Source organism: Oxyura jamaicensis, chromosome 2, assembly GCF_011077185.1.
Source record: "Oxyura jamaicensis isolate SHBP4307 breed ruddy duck chromosome 2, BPBGC_Ojam_1.0, whole genome shotgun sequence".
NCBI lineage: Eukaryota > Metazoa > Chordata > Aves > Anseriformes > Anatidae > Oxyura > Oxyura jamaicensis.
This window is the reverse complement of record NC_048894.1, coordinates 21,016,486-21,033,907: the sequence shown is the minus strand read 5'-3', so window position 1 is coordinate 21,033,907 and position 17,422 is coordinate 21,016,486. Positions and strand designations below refer to the sequence as shown.

Here is a 17,422-nt window from a genome sequence, read left to right as displayed (position 1 = left end):
CCAAATTATATACGGATAAACCTATTCTATGTTTGTTTCAAGATTGAGCAATCCACAGAATTAAATGCTGGAAGCTATTCCCTCATTATCTGAGGAACTATTTTTATTAGTGGAACAAATGTGGATGTAGTTAGCTTTCTTTTACAGAGCAAATTACATAAAGGTTAGAAGAGATACGTCTTATGTGTTTCTGCTTTTCAGTCATTCATATTAAAAAAAAAAAAAAAAAAAAAAAAAAAGAGAAAGAAAGAAAGGAATTTGGGAAGGTAAAATAAAATGTATTTTGATACTGATGTCTGGGGGTTTATGTACTTGAGTAACTAATAGTGATTCTTAAAATGCTCAGCTTTGATCACAGAAGAGTTTATGCATAGTTCCATGTACTTGTACTTTGTATTTTTGAGAACATTTGTTTACATTTTGCACTTCACTCAAGCTGCTGTAGTTGATTTCTTTTATTTTTGTTGGCAGCGTCCGTTGCCAGCTCTCAGCTTTACTAATACAGCACTGTTCCCTTTCAGCTGACCACCTTGGAAGAAACATTAGCAGCATTTTAGAGCTCAGGATTTTGTCAACATGGCTTTAAAGAGAATTACAGCATTTCTATTACTAGTAAGGTAGGCAGGCTTTTCACAGGGCAGCCTGTTTCACAGGGCTTGAACACACAAATTTGATTCTAGTTCTTCATTACCACGTTGAAGGTTTGGAAGGTGGGAGAATGGTATGACTGCTGTACTTGTTGCTGTGGAAATCTGTCAGTCATGAGTTTTCACTAACTTCCAGTGCAATGACACTGTAACAGCATGGAGACATATATGTCAACTTTGCAACAGCATCCTGAATGTGTATTTTTTTCTTTTCACCAGGGTCTGAGCTACCCTTTTTTAATTGGTGCAGTTGTGGTACAGAATGAGTAGGAATGAAAGAGCCTGTTCTCGGTGGAAAGTGTTTTCCCCCAGAAAACAGCATTTTCTTAATGGAGGTGCTTGAAAAATTTCAGTTTCTCTTCTGTTCTGGTATTTGCAAAAAGATAGAAAGTTTTGATTGAAGAAGAAATTCAGGTGCATTATGAAATTTCTGCAATAATGTGGTAAAATAGAGAAGAGTTTGGGTGCTTGCATGTATTATTCATTGTAGTGAAAGATTCTTCAATATATTTTATACATCTGGTTTGCTACAATAAAGCAGGGACTGTTTACATAAACTGATAACTACCAAAGTATGTGAAATACATTTAATAATGTGATGCTTAGAACTTGCCAAGAAGAACATGTACTAATTCCTATCCACCTCCATTGTTACCTTAAGAGCAGCTCTCTCCATAGCAACTGAAAACTTTTCAAGGCAGCAATAAACTAATCCTCTCCAGCTTCCAGAGCACCATCAAGAATTTTAAAAACATTGGACTTCCAGCAGCTAAATACTTCTGAGGATTCAAAAGGCCACAAAGCTAGATACACAAGCATTCTTTTCACCTTCAGAAGGTAAGGAAATAATGTTTAGAAATCAATGTATCCCCATAACAATGATATGTATTCATAAGTGCTAACAGTAAAATATAATTATAACTAAATATAAATTTATCAAAAGATTTCCTAGAATCTAAAACATAGTAACCTTTAGTTAGTGAGTTAATGCCAGTTTGAATCCAGCAGTTTTGTTTTCTTTTTCTTTTCTTTTTAAATACTGATTAGCAGACTTTCCTTTAAAATAAACCACACGTGTATCGTATTGCATTTAAAAGATGCTGCTCGTGTGTGTGGCTGTTTAACACATGTGCGTTATCATCTGCAAATGTATATTGCTGCCAGCATCAAGAGAGTGAGAACAGAATTGAAACTTTTTATTTTTCTTCCACATTGGGGATAGATTATTATTAAAGCGAAGGTAATGATGTATTAGGAAAGATAGTGTCAAGACAGATTTACAGTACAAAATGCCTTTTGTATCTAAAGTTTTTAAAAGTTGAACTTGTTGCTTCTGATGTGATTTTCTTGTTTGTTCACTGAGTTCCATGAATGAAATTACGTCAGTCTTGAAACTTTCCTCTGATCATAAAATAGCACTAACCTTTAAGTACATCCTGTTCGTTCTTGTTTTGTGTTGTATAGCTGGAGTTTGGTAACGTTGATAAAGTGTTTTGAAAATAAAACCTGCTCTATATCGCTGCTTTGTAATATAATTACTATGCAGTTGTATCAGAATTAGACTAGTAATCTTTATTTACAGCTATTTTGCTACTAAAAACCTGTTTCATAATGGAATGAAAGTGAAAGCTACAGTATTTTCCTGTTCTTACTGAAGAGGATTATTAGTGAATGCAATAACATAACACTGAAATGAAAACCATACACATTACTTTTATGAGGAGGGAAGGGCAGTTTGATTCAACCTCTTATTGGTAATTTTACAGAAATTTTAAGGCCATGGTTGTCTTAGTTTCCTGCTGTTCTGGGCTGTAAAGCCCTTACAGGCTCCCTGTTGTTCAAAAACAGCTTGTCACTGCAAATCAGCTTAGCTGACCAATTAATAAATCCTTTCAAACATATTGCATTCACACTAATTAAGGGGTTGGGGTTTTTTTCCCCTTTACTATTCAGATTCCTCAGGTTTCAAGTTTAAGCTGTGAAGTGCAAACAACAGTCCAACATTCAGTGCATATCGCGCACTGCAGGAAGAGGAGATGTATTCTCTGACCAAGCATCCAGCTCTTGGGGTGGTATGTTCTGCTTTCATATTCAGCGTGCTCACTGCTGAAGGACAGCCTGGGAAAGAGCATGGGCAGGATGGCAGCTATGCTCCCAGCCAAGGCTATCTGATGGAAGTTTTACGCGTTCTTTCAGCTGACAACACTGAGCTCCACATGAACCACTCACGAGAACTGATCAAAATGTTACTGGAGAGAGCTGAGTGCCCACAGCGGATTTATGGCATGCAAGAGGATTGTAATCTGGTTAGTGCTTCAATTAATGAGGGATATCTTTACAGGATCGTCAGTGAGTTCTAAAATTGTTTATTAGAGTGAAACCCTCCTAAATACAAAGCCTAAACATGTAGAAGACTCATTGTTGCAGCCAAAAATTGATAGCCCCCGTTTTAATTGTTTCATTGTAAATTATTAATGTTAATTGTTTGATCTTGTAAAGAGGAAATATTCCAGACACGACAAATATGCCTTAAAAAGCCCATGGTTCAGTCACATAACAGTAATAATTTTCCTTTAAAGTTTTCAAGTCTTTATTTTCCAGCAAAGTTTTTCTATTTTAACTCTTATCTAACTATAAAGTCACAAGGTTGAATTTGGGGTACAGATTTCCACTGTGGAAAGACATAGGTAAAAACTGGGCACCAGTTCTGTCACTTTTTTGTTGTTGTTGTTGTAGATTTATTTCAAAAAAATAAAACCCAGACAGGATTCTCACAGATTCATCTGCCAATTCACTGAAATGTTGAAGATTCAGGGGAAGTTTTGGTAAGCAGTTCAGGTCAAGGAAAATCAAAGAACAATGAATCTTCAAATCCAAATTGAAACTGGAGATAGTCCAAGGTACAGTTTCACAGAACGTTTGGCTGTCTAGTTGAATTGAGACTATTTTCAGAACTGCTTCCTGATTTGACAAGTAAAGGAAAAAAAGTAATAAGATCTGGTAGGAGGAAGACTGTGACAAGTGAGCGACTTAGCTGAAAGGAAGTACAAAGGGCTTGGTCAGTCTTGGCTTTCATTAACATTACTCTAGCTCTGGCTTGGTTCAGTGACCTACATACAGCTGACTGTCTCTTTACATCAGAATTACAAGGATGCTCATAAAGGTGATTGCTTTGAGAATATACTTGGCAATGAGCCAAGCCAATGAAATGGAGATATTTTTCTTCTGCGCAGAAGACAACTACTCACTTAATTGTCTCTTCCTTCAAATGTTCTCCTTTTTTATACGAGCCCCAATGTGAAATCTCAGAAATAAATGATGTAGGTGTCATTTATTCCCAATGGGTATTTGTTATAAAAGAGATGATGCAGGAGTTTTTCCTCAGTTTACATAGATATGGACCGAGATCAAAATCTGAAAAAGTATTAAGTGGTAATGGATATAGATGTCTCCTAAACTTCACAAAATAGGGGTCAAGGTTTTCCTGTTCTCCCTCTTTGTCTTGCTTCTTTGGCTTGCCATAGTTTTTCTTCTATTTGTAATCTTTTGGTGGAGAACATAACCACTGTGTCCCTGAATGAAAGAAATAGAAGTGAAACTTTTCTGGGGCTTACTTTAGTTAGGACTTCCATGCTCTTTAGGCTTCTTCTTGGAAAATCTGTGTGGGAAAAACATGAAGACTTTCACTATTTCCAGTACTTCCCAGTGTTGGATGTATAAGTAATACTGCACATATCCTGCACTGCCACATGAACACAGTTCACAATAGAAAAACCATGACAGAGAGACAGAATCTTCAGTCATATGCAGCCCACACGGAGCTGTGTTGAAGTCTTCCAATATGATTAACAACATTGGGTAAGCCAAGATAGCAAAAGCTGTGTGAAAAGTTCTGTCTTGCAAGATCTCCAAAATCTGAAACAGAATGCCACACCTTACATTGACATTTTCTTTCTCATGCTTGTTGGGAATAACTAATTGATTTCAGACTATACTTTCCCTTCTAAATCCAGGATCTTCGTCATACCAGATGACTTCGGGTTTAGATTTTTTTTCCTTTTTAATGATGTCTCCAATGGATACTTAAAATTAATGAAGTTTAACACTTTTTAGACCCTTTTCTGACTTCTCATTACATATTGGCTCCAAAGACTCTTTAGATAGGGGCTGACAGCTCTTGAACATGTGACAGTCCTTTATCTCCTTACACAAAGGGCATATATTTCCTGCAATCGTTTTTTTTTTTTTTTTTTTTTCAATAAATTGTGGTCTCAAACAAAGAAAATCAGCTCATAGTTCCCAGTTTCAAAGTTGGGCTCTTTGTGTGTGTGTGTGTGTGTCAAATAAGTTTTTCTAAACCAAGACCTATACCTATAAAATATTTCTGAAAGCAAAATTAGAAGTGATGAACCAATTTATTTTCTCCTGATATCTCCTTAACAATTACCTTTTATGGGCTGACCATACACTATGGAATAATAGCATCTTTTACAATGCACCTGATTCCTTCTAATAAGCAATTTCCTTTTCAGTTATCTTTCTTGAAAGAGCAAACAAAAGCCTCGCTTGATTAAAATTTATCCCTACTGGGTTTTGAAATGTTATAGAAACCTTTGAAAATCTTTCCACTACATGCAAGATATTTACTCTATTACTGTTGGGTATTTGAAAAGGTTAGTTAACTAACTTGAGGTCTTTACAGACAGAAAACAGAATAACTGTTTTCTCCTAGCCCAAATAGTAATGTTTAGAGACATACACTAGAAAAAATTCAACTTCTAGATCTTGATAAACAATTTAGGTAGGGCACAGTGGATCATATTTTAATCTAGTTTACTTATGAGTATAAATATTTAATTTGGAGATTACCATCCACAGTTCTCTTTTTAAAGATTATTTGTGACAATTTTTGCTGGAATTATTTCTATTAAAATGTGGCAGCTCTCTCAATTCCTCCAGGGAACATTGGCTTCTGAATACGAGAATGTGTGTTTGATTCTACTCTGCTTCTGTGTAGGAAAATGAACTAACATACAAGGTGAGCCACACTGCTGAACACATCATGCTTTTAGCCATAAACAATTTAGTCTGACAAAATGGGTTCTGTCTAGGACATTCTTATTTCCTGTAGCCTGACTTAGAGCCCTATTGGTCTTCTGGCCTAGTTTTAGAGAATAACTTTAGTTTGAGCTGCCAAAAGTTTCTGGAAAAATGTTGTTGCATCAAGAACAATGGAGTTTTACATACATATATTTATATTTTAAATCTATGACTGCTCAGATAGAAAGTCTGCATAGAGTGAGTGTATCCGTTCAGTCCTTCTTGAAATCCATTTAGAGGACTAAATGATGTTGAGATGACTTTCTGCACTGGACTGAATTGTTCCAGTTATCAGGATTCACTGAGAAAAAATAAAGATATACATATGATTGTAGGGTCAGTTAAATCTCTTAAGAGTGCACTGAATATGATATAACTTCTGTTCACATACCTTGAATTAACTACAGTGCAGATATGGTCTTTGTCTCATAACAGAAGCACATACAGCATGCAGAGGTGAAAATATGATTAAGCAGTAGACCTTATCTAATATATTTATAACCAGTAAAATCTGTTGAAGCCAGTAGAAGACTTTCTATTCTCCACAATGAAGTTTTGATGAGAATTCTTTCTGTTTTGCAGTAAATCTTAAATCCCTTTGATGTTTAATATTTCTTAAAAGTAGAAGGGGCTCTGGAAAAAGACACAAGGCATAATCTTGCAGCAACAGAACTGCAATGACTTACACATGTCCTCCTACTCTATATCCATCAGCCTGTATCTGCATAGTCTTAGGTTTGATCCCTTATATTTAAGAGATGAATTCTCCTATTACCCCCACTAATAAAATTTGCAGATGACTGACAATGTGTTACTTGAATTGAATTTCCGTTTATTTATTTATTTATTTATTTCAGTGCCTTGAACCAGATGCTGTGTTACTAATAGCTGGTGGAGGTTTAGAAGACCATCTGAGTGAAGAAGTATTTGAGAGAATTTCTCTTATTCTCCTCTACTACATTCTTCATCATAAAGATGCGTGTTCTTCAGAAGTCAGCTTGAGTAATAAGGATTATAAATTTTACCTACAGAGTATGCTCAGTTTAAGGCATGATGAAGACTGTTATTATTTTTCACGGAATGAAACAGAAGATACGTTAGCTGCAGTAAAGCAACATTTTAAAACTCCTGAAACACAGGTAAAGAAATTTAAAATAACTTAATATTTGCTACTGATAAGCCTGTAAGCTACTTCAGATGTCATGTCTATATGATAGCTCTCCAGACTACTGTTAAATAGCAGTGTGAGATCACAGGCTGAACGTTGGTCTTTTGTTGTACATGTTGGTCAATGCTAGCCTTCTTGACTTGCTTTTGTCATGTGCTACCTAACACTTCCACAGACTCTGCTGAGAAGTGGTTAGGGAAGTAGCATGTTAGGGACCATTTCCAATAGATAATTTAGAAATAATTGCTTTGCTTAAGGCAGATAGAAAGAGTATAGCTGCATAGATGCAAAATCTTGCACTTGGCCTCAAGGACAGAAATGCTTTCCTACCTGTTGTATTTGCCAGCATAGGTATGTTACCAATGATTGTACAATGAGGAATCTGTCCAAAGATCATATGGCCTCCTTTAGTTGGGACACACATCTAATTATCTGCAAGAATTAATATGCCTTGCAGAAAGACTGATACGGATAAGCTAATTTTTTTTTTTTTTAATTATTTTTAAGTAGTCTATTGAGTATATTAAAACAAAAACATCATTTTAAAGTCAGGAAATAGGCACCAAGTTTTCTCAGCCCTATTTGTTATTCCTTATCTCATGTAGGACCTATAAAATAATAAAATAATATTCATGATGTCACAATCTGAAAAAAAAAAACAAACTGTTTTCTTTGTAAGGGGTAATAAATAAGGTTTTGACCAATCAGATAACTCTTAAAGTACAAGTTGACCTGCAATGAGAAGTCCCTTAGATCTGCTCATGATATATAGTTAAATTTGGAAGTTAAAATTGCAAACTTTGAATGTACTTTTTTTTTTTTTTAATTGAATTTTAATATATGCCATACTGTAGTAGGAGTTTCTTATGTGAGCAGAAGATGGTGAGGAGTCCTAGCTGTGCAGCAGGATGCTGAGGGCCTCCGGCCCCTTTTTCTGTGTTCTTTGTGTAATCGTTTCCCATCATAAATTATTCATTGACCCGTACTTTTGGTTCTAAGTCTTGGTGAACGTGCTGATTTCCAAAAAAAATCCAATGGTATCTGGGCAACTGTAAAGAGGCATTGGTGGGTATTTGGCATGTCAAGATAGAACAACAATCCATAAAGTGCTTTACTGTGTGGTCTGTTTGTTTGTGCTGGCAGTATATTCAATTATTAAGTCTCTTCAGTATCTCTGAGACTTATCCACTCACTGGCATGAGGGTAAGGGTGGGGGGAGATAGGGGGAATAGGGGGAAGAGCTTTTTTTTTTTTTTTTTTTTCCTTTGCTTGTTTGTTTGTTTGTTTTTGTTTTAATGAAAGGTACTCAAAACATTATAGGCTATCTAATACTTAGAATCACACTTGTGTAATGGGAAAGGCCAATGATATAAGACAGTGATAGAAGAAAGGCATTTTTAGTGCCTCTTTATATGTTTTTGTCTTCACAGAAAATATCCTGAGTCATAACAGCTAATATATTATTTATCATAGAGTCATGGAATGGTTTGGGTTGGAAGGGACCTTAAGGATCACCCAGTTCCAACACCTGCCATGGGCAGGGACACTTCCCACCACACCAGGTAGCTCAAAGCTCCATCCAGCCTGGCCTTGGACACCTCCAGGGATGGGGCATCCACAGCTTCTCTAGGCAATTTGTGCTAGTGCCTCACCACCCTCATAGTCAAGAATTTGTTCCTTCTATCTAATCTAAACTTCACCTGCTTTAGTTTAAAACCAATACTCCTTGTCCTATCCCTACAGCCCCTGACAAAGAGTCCCTCCCCAGCTTTCCTGTAGGCCCCCTTTAGGTACTGGAAGGCCGCTGTAATGTCTCCCTGGAGCCTTTTCTTCTCCAGGCCGAACAACCACAACTCCCTCATCCTGTGTTCATAGGAGAGGTGCTCGAGCCTTTTGATCATCCTCATGGCCCTCCTCTGGCCTCACCCCAACAGCTCCAACAGCTGGGGACCCCAGGGCTGAATGCAGCACTCCAGGTGGGGTCTTACAAGAGCAGAGCAGAGGGGCAAAATCCCCTCCCTTGCCCAAAAGTGGCCATGCTGCTTTTGATGCAGCTGAGGATACAGTTGGATTTCTGGCCTGCAAGTGCACGTTGCCAGCTCATGTTGAGCTTCTCATCAACCAACACCCCCAGTGCCTTCTCCTCAGGGCTGCTCTCAATCCATTCTCCAACCAGCCAGTATTTGTGATTGGGATTGACCCGGCCTAGGTGCAGGACCTTGCACTTGGCCTTGTTGAATCTCATGAGGTTTGCACAGGCCCACCTCTCAAGGTGAAAATTTCAAATGAGTGATGAAATTTCAGGTTCTGGAAATTAAAATGTGTAATGGAAGGACAGGAAAAAAAATGCTAGCCTCCTCTCCACAGTGTTTAAGGCATATATGTAGACAGATGGGCATATGTAAAATAAATGAACACTGTATTGGCTCATCTAGCTGACTTTTCAATTTAATTTATATGGAAAAAGATAAATTAACTTTTATAATTTTCACTCCATTGTTGTTGTTTCTCTCAAACCCAAAGCATTTGCAGTGAAAATGAACAAGAAAGGCAGAAGTAGAGGAGAACAAGGATACATTTCCAGGTAAATAAGAGAGCTGTAGCCTGCTCCCTCAGTTCAGACCTGCACACATCCACACACATAGGTTTTGTATATGACTGTCTATTGCACCTCTTTGATCATGCAGCAGGGACATCACCTTTTATCTGCCAAATAATGGCTTTCCATATTGCCCTAGATAAGTGCCCCATAACAAATTATTGATTTCATTTAATAAATAGGGAATGAAAATCACTAAGAAAATTCTTTCTGAAGTCTGAGATAGAGTTGAAATCACATTTTTTGAGTAAATGCCTTATACCTCAACAGAAATTTCTCCCTTTCCTGCCACTTTCTGGAGTTGGTTGTGGAAGCAATTGAGGATGACATAGGAATAGCAGAAAAACATGATACTACTAAAGAAAAACAACCTGAATGATGGGCTATACTTCTTCCCCCTCATGTAATAGACCTTTTTTTTTTTCAAGCCTTTTTTATTTTATCCCTATTCTCCTGAAACTGTTCTGTTTCTGATTTGCTGTCCTGCGGTCAACTGCAGCTTTTATTTTTTTTTTTTTTTTTTTTTTTTTTTTTTTTTTTTACCCTGGCTGCTTGTGAAAATTTTCTCCCAGTTTCTTCTCCTGACACTCTTATTATTTAAATGGAGGTGACCAGGGCTGTCTTCATGCTGTTTTGTCCTGATTTCAGTGTGTTGATGTGAGTACTCTGGAGAAAAATGCTGATATAATGGACAGAGATGGCGCTGATGAAAACACTCTTCCACGCCTGGCTGCTTTAATCATTACTTTGGCTCTCCAAGGAGTCTGTATGGGGAAAGCAAGTTTGCCCTCTCCAGAATTCTTTATGAAATACATTTTCAATTCTTTAAACAGTACCACTGAGCTTCAAGTGACTGGTAAGCTATTTATTCATCTTTAGGTGCCTTTCGCAACACACATTTTATGTAAACTATGTTTAAATGCCTAAAGGACTTTCTGCACTTCATTTCATCCTTTTCATCAAGTGCCATTTCATTTTATAGCTGTTAAGTAGACCCATCTAAACTTAGAAAATAAACTCTTTGATAATTCTCTGGGAAATATAAAATATTGTTACTATGGTTATTAAGTAAGTACTGTCATCAGAATTTATGAGTTAGTTTTTCAGTGTAGTCTGAACTCCGAGGGTGGCAGTCTAGCTGTGAGGGCAGAGTTTGCTGAGGCTTTGTTTACATTGCTTCTTTTTGCAGTTCATTGTGCTACTATAACTATATCACAAGATTAATCGTGGGGTAGAGGGGATAATTCATGTATGGTAGCCAGATTAAGCACTTTAGTCCCTCACACTTCACCGTGGACACCCAGAAGAGAAGTAGATGCAGTCCACCCTTCTTTGAGCAAATATATATCTGCCTGATATATATATATCTGATATCTGCATACTGTAACCTAAAACATCTTTATGGTTTGTGTTTCCCTACCTGCCTTCTGATGTGAGGAACCATTTTCTTCAGGAGTTCTACTGCTAGACATATTAGAAATGCTACTTGACCATAAATAAGTAGATGCATTTGAGATTTCCAATAAAATAAAATAAAATAAAATAAAATAAAATAAAATAGAAGCATTGAGCTCTCAGTAGCTGCTACTAAGTCCTGTAAAGGATTCTGAATACTTAGCAGTTTAAGAAGCTAAACTATCAACTTGGGCCAACTATGAATTTAGAAGGCTGTTATAAGATACTTTTCTTTGTGGTAATTGCTAAAAGCAACACCTAACAAGATATTCAAAGCACTTTTTAAAAGTGCTTTTTAAAAGTTGAAGTAAGCATAGGTAAACATGTTTTTACCACTCTTAGAGTGCAAAGAACTATACTGAATCACATAAGTAAATCATAAAGCAAAGAGCAAAATCCTCAGTCCTAAACCTAGATTGCATTTGCATAAACCAGTTTTGCAGCAAAACCATTCCTTTAAAATTGTCAATGTAGATCTTATAAAATAGTTGACTCACAAGAAAGGATGGAGCCAGCTGGGTACAGTGCTTCTAAATAGCTATATATGGTAAAATCCAGTCCCCAGTGAAGACAATAGAAAGACTTCTGTTATGGTTAGTAGAGTTAGAATGTCATTCAAAGAAGCTTAAAAATACTATTAACTGGTTTATTACAGTGTAAGTACATTTCAAGCCAAAGCTAATGAAATTGTTCCTTTAAATTTATTTAAATTCATAATAGAAACTGGGGGAAAAAGCAAGAAACAGGCAGCGTGGAGAAAAAAAAAAAAAGAGTTGACTACATTTAGAAAACAAATGTAGCTTGAGCTGTGTTCAGAACTATTTGTTTAAGACAAAGAAAGTAGACATATAACTGAGCACAAGCCTTTTTATAAGATTTACTATTAAGATTATATCATTTGCTCTTTCTAAATAATAACATTAAAAAATAAAGGATTATCACATGGAAACATTTTTAATCTCATTGATCTAAATTCCTTTGAAATTCTGTGGACTGCTTATGTTCTTAATGGACAAACTTGGGTCTACAGAAAAAAATCAAAATGACTTTATCTTGAAAATGAAAGGGGGAAGGAAAGTAACCAGAATGAAAATAATGGAAGGGAAAAATAAGGAATGATGTATCATGCTCCTCATAAAACTAAGCATTTCATTAGCAGACACATCCATTGCACTCAGTTATGTCTTTGGTAGAGGAATATGAACTGCCTTTCAGTCACATATATCTCTCCCCCCCGAGATAGCCATATGCGAAATATTATCAGTGTGGTACTGCAAAGAAGGAAGTGCTGAATATGTAGAAACTTGAACTTCTAGAGGTGTTAAATTGAAATTACCTGCAGTACCAAACTGAGAAGAGAAAAATATTACTATGAGGAATTGAATTAATATTAACAAAATGTTAACAACTATGTTAGGTTTTGTCTGTTTAAATATGTATTTTCCCATAGTAACATTTCCTCTTTTTTTTTTTTTTTTTTTATAAATAACCAGAACTAGAACAACTCCTGAATGTGCTTACAGCCAGAAAGACCTGCACTGTAAATCAACAATTCCACAGTCACAAAAGAAGACATTATAGTGTGACAGGTAGAGATATTGGAACCAGAAATATTTCAGTCAAAGTAAACTATACAAAAGAAGACTACCTGAAAGTTTATTTTGAAGATAATGAAAGTAACACAGATTGGGATCAGGTTGATTTATTTTTATGTTTTAATAGTATTAATCACATAATTTCCGTGATAAAAGTTCAAGTTTTGCAATGTTATTCCTGGGATAAATTATGAATTTAAGAAAGTCATGTAGATACCAAATTATATTTTTAATTATTCATATTTGTTTAAATATTAATAAGCAGAAAAACTTTATGACTTCTGAGTATGTAATGAATATAAGTTGTGAACTGTTGGGAAGGGTGAAGAGAATGATCAGTATTAGACAGAATCAGCTGCTCCTTCAAGATAGAGGAATGTGGCTTCAATGTTTTCACAAATTTTTTTCATTCTCATGTCCCAGAGTTAATAGGGCCCCTTAAGTGACTTTGTAGAAAGAACAGTGGTTATGTGCAAAGTTATATATATATATATATATATATATATATAAAGGTTCTACATGACTTCTTTTTTAAAAAAGCTTTTGAAGTATATTTCCAAACACTTTTGTTATACAACTATGGTGTCCAGAAGGCCCCTTTAGAAAATGTGTGAAGTCTGTAAGACAGAACTTTAGCTGCCAGCCAGTACCCTCTTTGAGAAGTTTGAAGGACAGTGGTTCATTACAGATGATATCATCCTTATACTAAAAATTAAATAATAAATAATTGTTGTTTATAACAATGATTAAGATGGTAATTTACTTCCATCCTTTAGAATGAAAGACATTCCTGAGACAGAAATAGGAGACTTCAAAGTATATGCTCTGTATATATTTTGAAATATACATTTGAAATATATACTTCAAAGAATACATTTCCATTATTTTCCACTCTTTACCCTTTAGCTTAACTCAACAGCAATTTTCTTCTCCCTGGAGATGTGCCATTGTCTTTTGCTGAATGGTCATTTTATGATGTGGAAGTGAGATAAATGGCATCTGGTTAAATGCCATTCTGATAGATCTTTATCTGCATAATTTTATTGTATTTTGGAGTAAATATCCTTTCAATATAATGATTTAATTCCAGGTGACCACAAAACAGAATCATGCTGATGAACTGACATGAAGCATTTAATGAGTTCTCAAAATAACTTTAAACGAAGGCCACTTTAAGTCTACTTCCTATTAATTTTAAATTATAAAGCTCAGATATCAGTAGTGATATTTGTACAAGAAGCAAAATCATTCTCCAGTAATGGAAGAATTTATAAAACACAAGCTTTGCTTTCTTGAATTTCTGAGATTGACTGTAAATCAAAAGTTAATTGTGCATTGGAGTTATCTGAGGCTTGGGAGTCAAACTGAGAGCCAAATACAGATGCTGAGGAGTCACAAAGAAACATCTGGACAGAAGAGAATTTCTCCTCTTTATTGATTCCTAGCTTTTATTTTTCTTCAATTCCTCTTCTTTTTAGCTATATCTATTTTCTTTGACTTATCATTCTATCAGACAGCTTTTTGTCTCAGTGTTGTTGCTAATTCTGTCTCTTGTTTTCTGCACATATCTGTGATAGCCGTTGTGCTACATGATTAACAGATGCTGCTACATATGAGGCATTGTCTAGTTTACAGCTTGTGTTTGCTAACTAGATTAAGATCTGTAATTTGATTTTTAGATAGGAATTATATTTTGAAACATCATTGCAAAGAAAAAAAAAAAGGTCACTGCTTTCTTTTTTAAATCATCATTGTCTCTACAGATTTTTAAAATGCATTTAAAACAAGTAAGTAGTGGAAGATCTAATAAGAGCAATAATACTAAGTTCCATTAAACTATATCACAATAGCTGTGGATTCATTTATGATTCCTCATTAAAGAAACATTTTGGGGTGGAACCAAATCCATTCATCCATGTAGCCAGCCTTTCATATGACTATGCAAATTCTGTTTTCTTTTTTCTTTAGTATCACTCTCCCTATGTCTTGCTCCCTGTTATAAAGCTTAAAAGGCTGGTAACTGGGAAAGCTGCAGGTCCTTATGCCCCAAGACTCACAAGAACACTTTACTAAATTAGTATTAAGGATTATTTGTGTCTGTGTGTGTGTGTATTTTCCAGATGAGATTTTGCTTTTTTTTTTTTTTCATTTAAAATTCATCATCATAAAATCACATGAAAATTTATGATCATAGGTTTCTCTAACCTTCTCAAAACAGGGTCAACATCAAAGTCAAATCAGGTTTCACAGGGCCATGTCCAGTTGAATTCTGAATGTCTCCAAAGATGGTTTCTGTGAAACCTACACCGGTGCTTTATTGCCTTTTTAATATATATATATTAAATAAGAGTTGGAATTCCACCTGCTGCATCTAATACCTATTTCCTCTCACCCTTTTGCTGTACACATCTAAGATGGCTGTCTCTCCATCTACCCTATAACCCCCATTAAGTAGGTGAAGATCTCCTGCATGCCATCTCTTCTGCAAAGTGAACAAACCCAATGTCCTCAGCCTCTCCTTGCTGCCGCTCCCTGGCTGTCCTTGTGGCCTTTCCCCGTTTGCCAGTATCTTTCTCCTTCTGCTGGTTATTAGACTGGGAATAGTCCATATGTGAACTCACATGTGCTGCATAGAAGGCAATAATCGTTCTCCACTGCCTGTTGGCTACGCTTTTGCTAATGCAGCCCAGTATGCAGTTAGCCTTCATTGCCACAAGGGCCCACTGGCGACTCGTTCAAGTTGCAGGTCGGGACCCCAGGGGCTTTTTCTGTTAAGCTCCCTTACAGTTACATTTTCCCAACCTTTACTGATGCTTTTTACTGAGTATTTATTTATTTATTATTATTATTATTATTATTTATTTTTATTTTTCATGTTTGAGGTGCCATAAGGTTGTCCTTGCTGATCTTCATGAAGGGCTTGTCAGCCTTTGGCGTGTAAAGTTCCTTTTGAATGGCAGCCATACCTGTCACCATATTGACTACTTGTCTCAACAGGGTTTTGTGAGTGTGTATGATGCACTCTGTTCCATCACTCAGGTCATTGATGAAGGCATTAAATTATACCAGTATTGACCATTGAGGAATGCTGTTCATAATCACCTAATCTTCCAAGTGTTGATACGACTCATTGGTGTTGCACACTTTTAGTCAAAAACCGTCTAGAACAGACAAACTGAACTATACTTCTAATATAGTAGTTCCTGAATTCTCTAATTCTCTTCCTGCTGTACTTGTGCTTGGAAGCCAGACAGAATAAATCCGGGCAGCAAGATCACCTATTGCCCTGAAGATCAGTATTCAGATTAAATGTATCAATACTCAATTCATTTAACTTACTGGGCAACAAGCTATATTTCACTTTACTAATGGATGAACAAAGGCAGGAAGACTTTGCTTTTTAATTTCATTATTTAAAAGTAAGGATAATCACATTATTATTATTATTATTAAAATAATAATTGTTCTTAAAAACAAATAAAACCCACCAACCAACCAACCAAACAACAAAAAAAATCTAAGCATTTTACAAGCTCAAGTGACTAGAAAAATAATATTTAGGGATTGCTTGATTCTTAGCTGCAGACTATTTTAAGTGAAAGAAAAAAAATAGATGGCATTAAGAAATGAAGACTTTTCCTATAAGTGAGATAACATATTTGATCTGGACTTCTTTCTAAAAGTTCTTAAAGAAATTTTCACTGGAACTATTTTAATGCTAACTGCTCATGTTTTAACCAGGAGTTTCAACTTGTAGATGAAAAAACAATTCTTCATGAAAATATTTCAAAATAAATCTTCACAATAAAACTTGCAATTTTGACAGAGACTTTATAAAAAGAACAAAAAGTAGATGAAGTTCTTGTGTGCCTCTAATAATAAAATTAAGTCGTCTTTAAATCAAATCTAGAGTATGTAGCATCTAGTGTACTGACCCTGAAGTGATATGCCATTGTTAAAACAATTTGAAAACCAGCTTAGTCCCATACCTTACTATAAATACAAGCACGCAGCTTGGACAAAATTCAGTACTGTCTTGATACAGAGCAAGACATTCAATTTTACACTAATAGTAAAGAACATGATTTGTGTTAGCATTAAAATATTTTTGTTAGCATGTATGATAATAAAACTTTTAGAGATTCTATTGTGTCAGACCCTCAGATGCTATTAATAGGCTTCAGTAGAAATTGTGCTTCATAGCAAAAATTCTGGTCTATCTGAAATATAAAATAGTATCAAGTTTAAATTGGGAAAAAGAAGAATTAGAAGCTATTGAAGTTACTGAAATAATTTAACCTGAAGAGCGTATATGGAAACCAAATTTTTCTAGGTTGTATAACCATCTGTCCTTCAACAATTGCATATTTCACCTTAGCATTAAATGCAAATGTATGTGACATATTCAGTAATTTTGTATACTTTTCTACATAGGTTTGTTTCTCTGCCAATGAACTTGTGAAGATATTTTTAAAAAATAGTTCTTCATCCATTTCTAAGGAGCACTTCAAGCAAATCAGTCCAGCTATCATTCAGCAACTATTAAGTTGTTCATGTCAGCTTTCTGAATCCAAGCAGTCAAAGCTTCCACCAACAACTTTGGAAAGTGAGTTATATTGTTGTTATCAGTATATATTGTGTTGTTCGAACACAGGTGAAGAGGTGCAAGGGCTTAGCTTTTGAAGACATTTCAGTCATAATTAACCTTAAACCAAAACAGGATGAGATCTATGTTCTCTGTAATTTCTCATTCTTATTTCATAGCATACATATCAGATAATAACACTATATTGAGAAGTGAAGGAATCAAAAGGTTTCAATTTTATATTAGACAGAATTATTTTTGAATGTGTAACGG

General features: G+C 35.4%; 1 protein-coding gene across 2 annotated transcripts in view; it reads left to right on the top strand.

The window, feature by feature from the left end:
* Positions 1–520: 520 nt before the first annotated feature.
* SLC39A12 (solute carrier family 39 member 12) overlaps positions 521–17,422 on the top strand; it is a 36,393-nt gene continuing 19,491 nt past the window's right edge. The window contains exons 1-7 of one of the 2 annotated variants that reach the window (XM_035319137.1): positions 521–617; positions 1,314–1,484; positions 2,601–2,953; positions 6,605–6,886; positions 10,163–10,370; positions 12,463–12,665; positions 16,999–17,170. In XM_035319137.1, the coding sequence (XP_035175028.1) occupies positions 2,684–2,953; positions 6,605–6,886; positions 10,163–10,370; positions 12,463–12,665; positions 16,999–17,170 (1,135 nt within the window). In that variant the 5' untranslated portion in view covers positions 521–617; positions 1,314–1,484; positions 2,601–2,683. Of the gene's footprint in view, positions 618–1,308; positions 1,485–2,600; positions 2,954–6,604; positions 6,887–10,162; positions 10,371–12,462; positions 12,666–16,998; positions 17,171–17,422 lie in introns of both variants that reach the window. The other variant, XM_035319138.1, reaches the window with a different exon arrangement.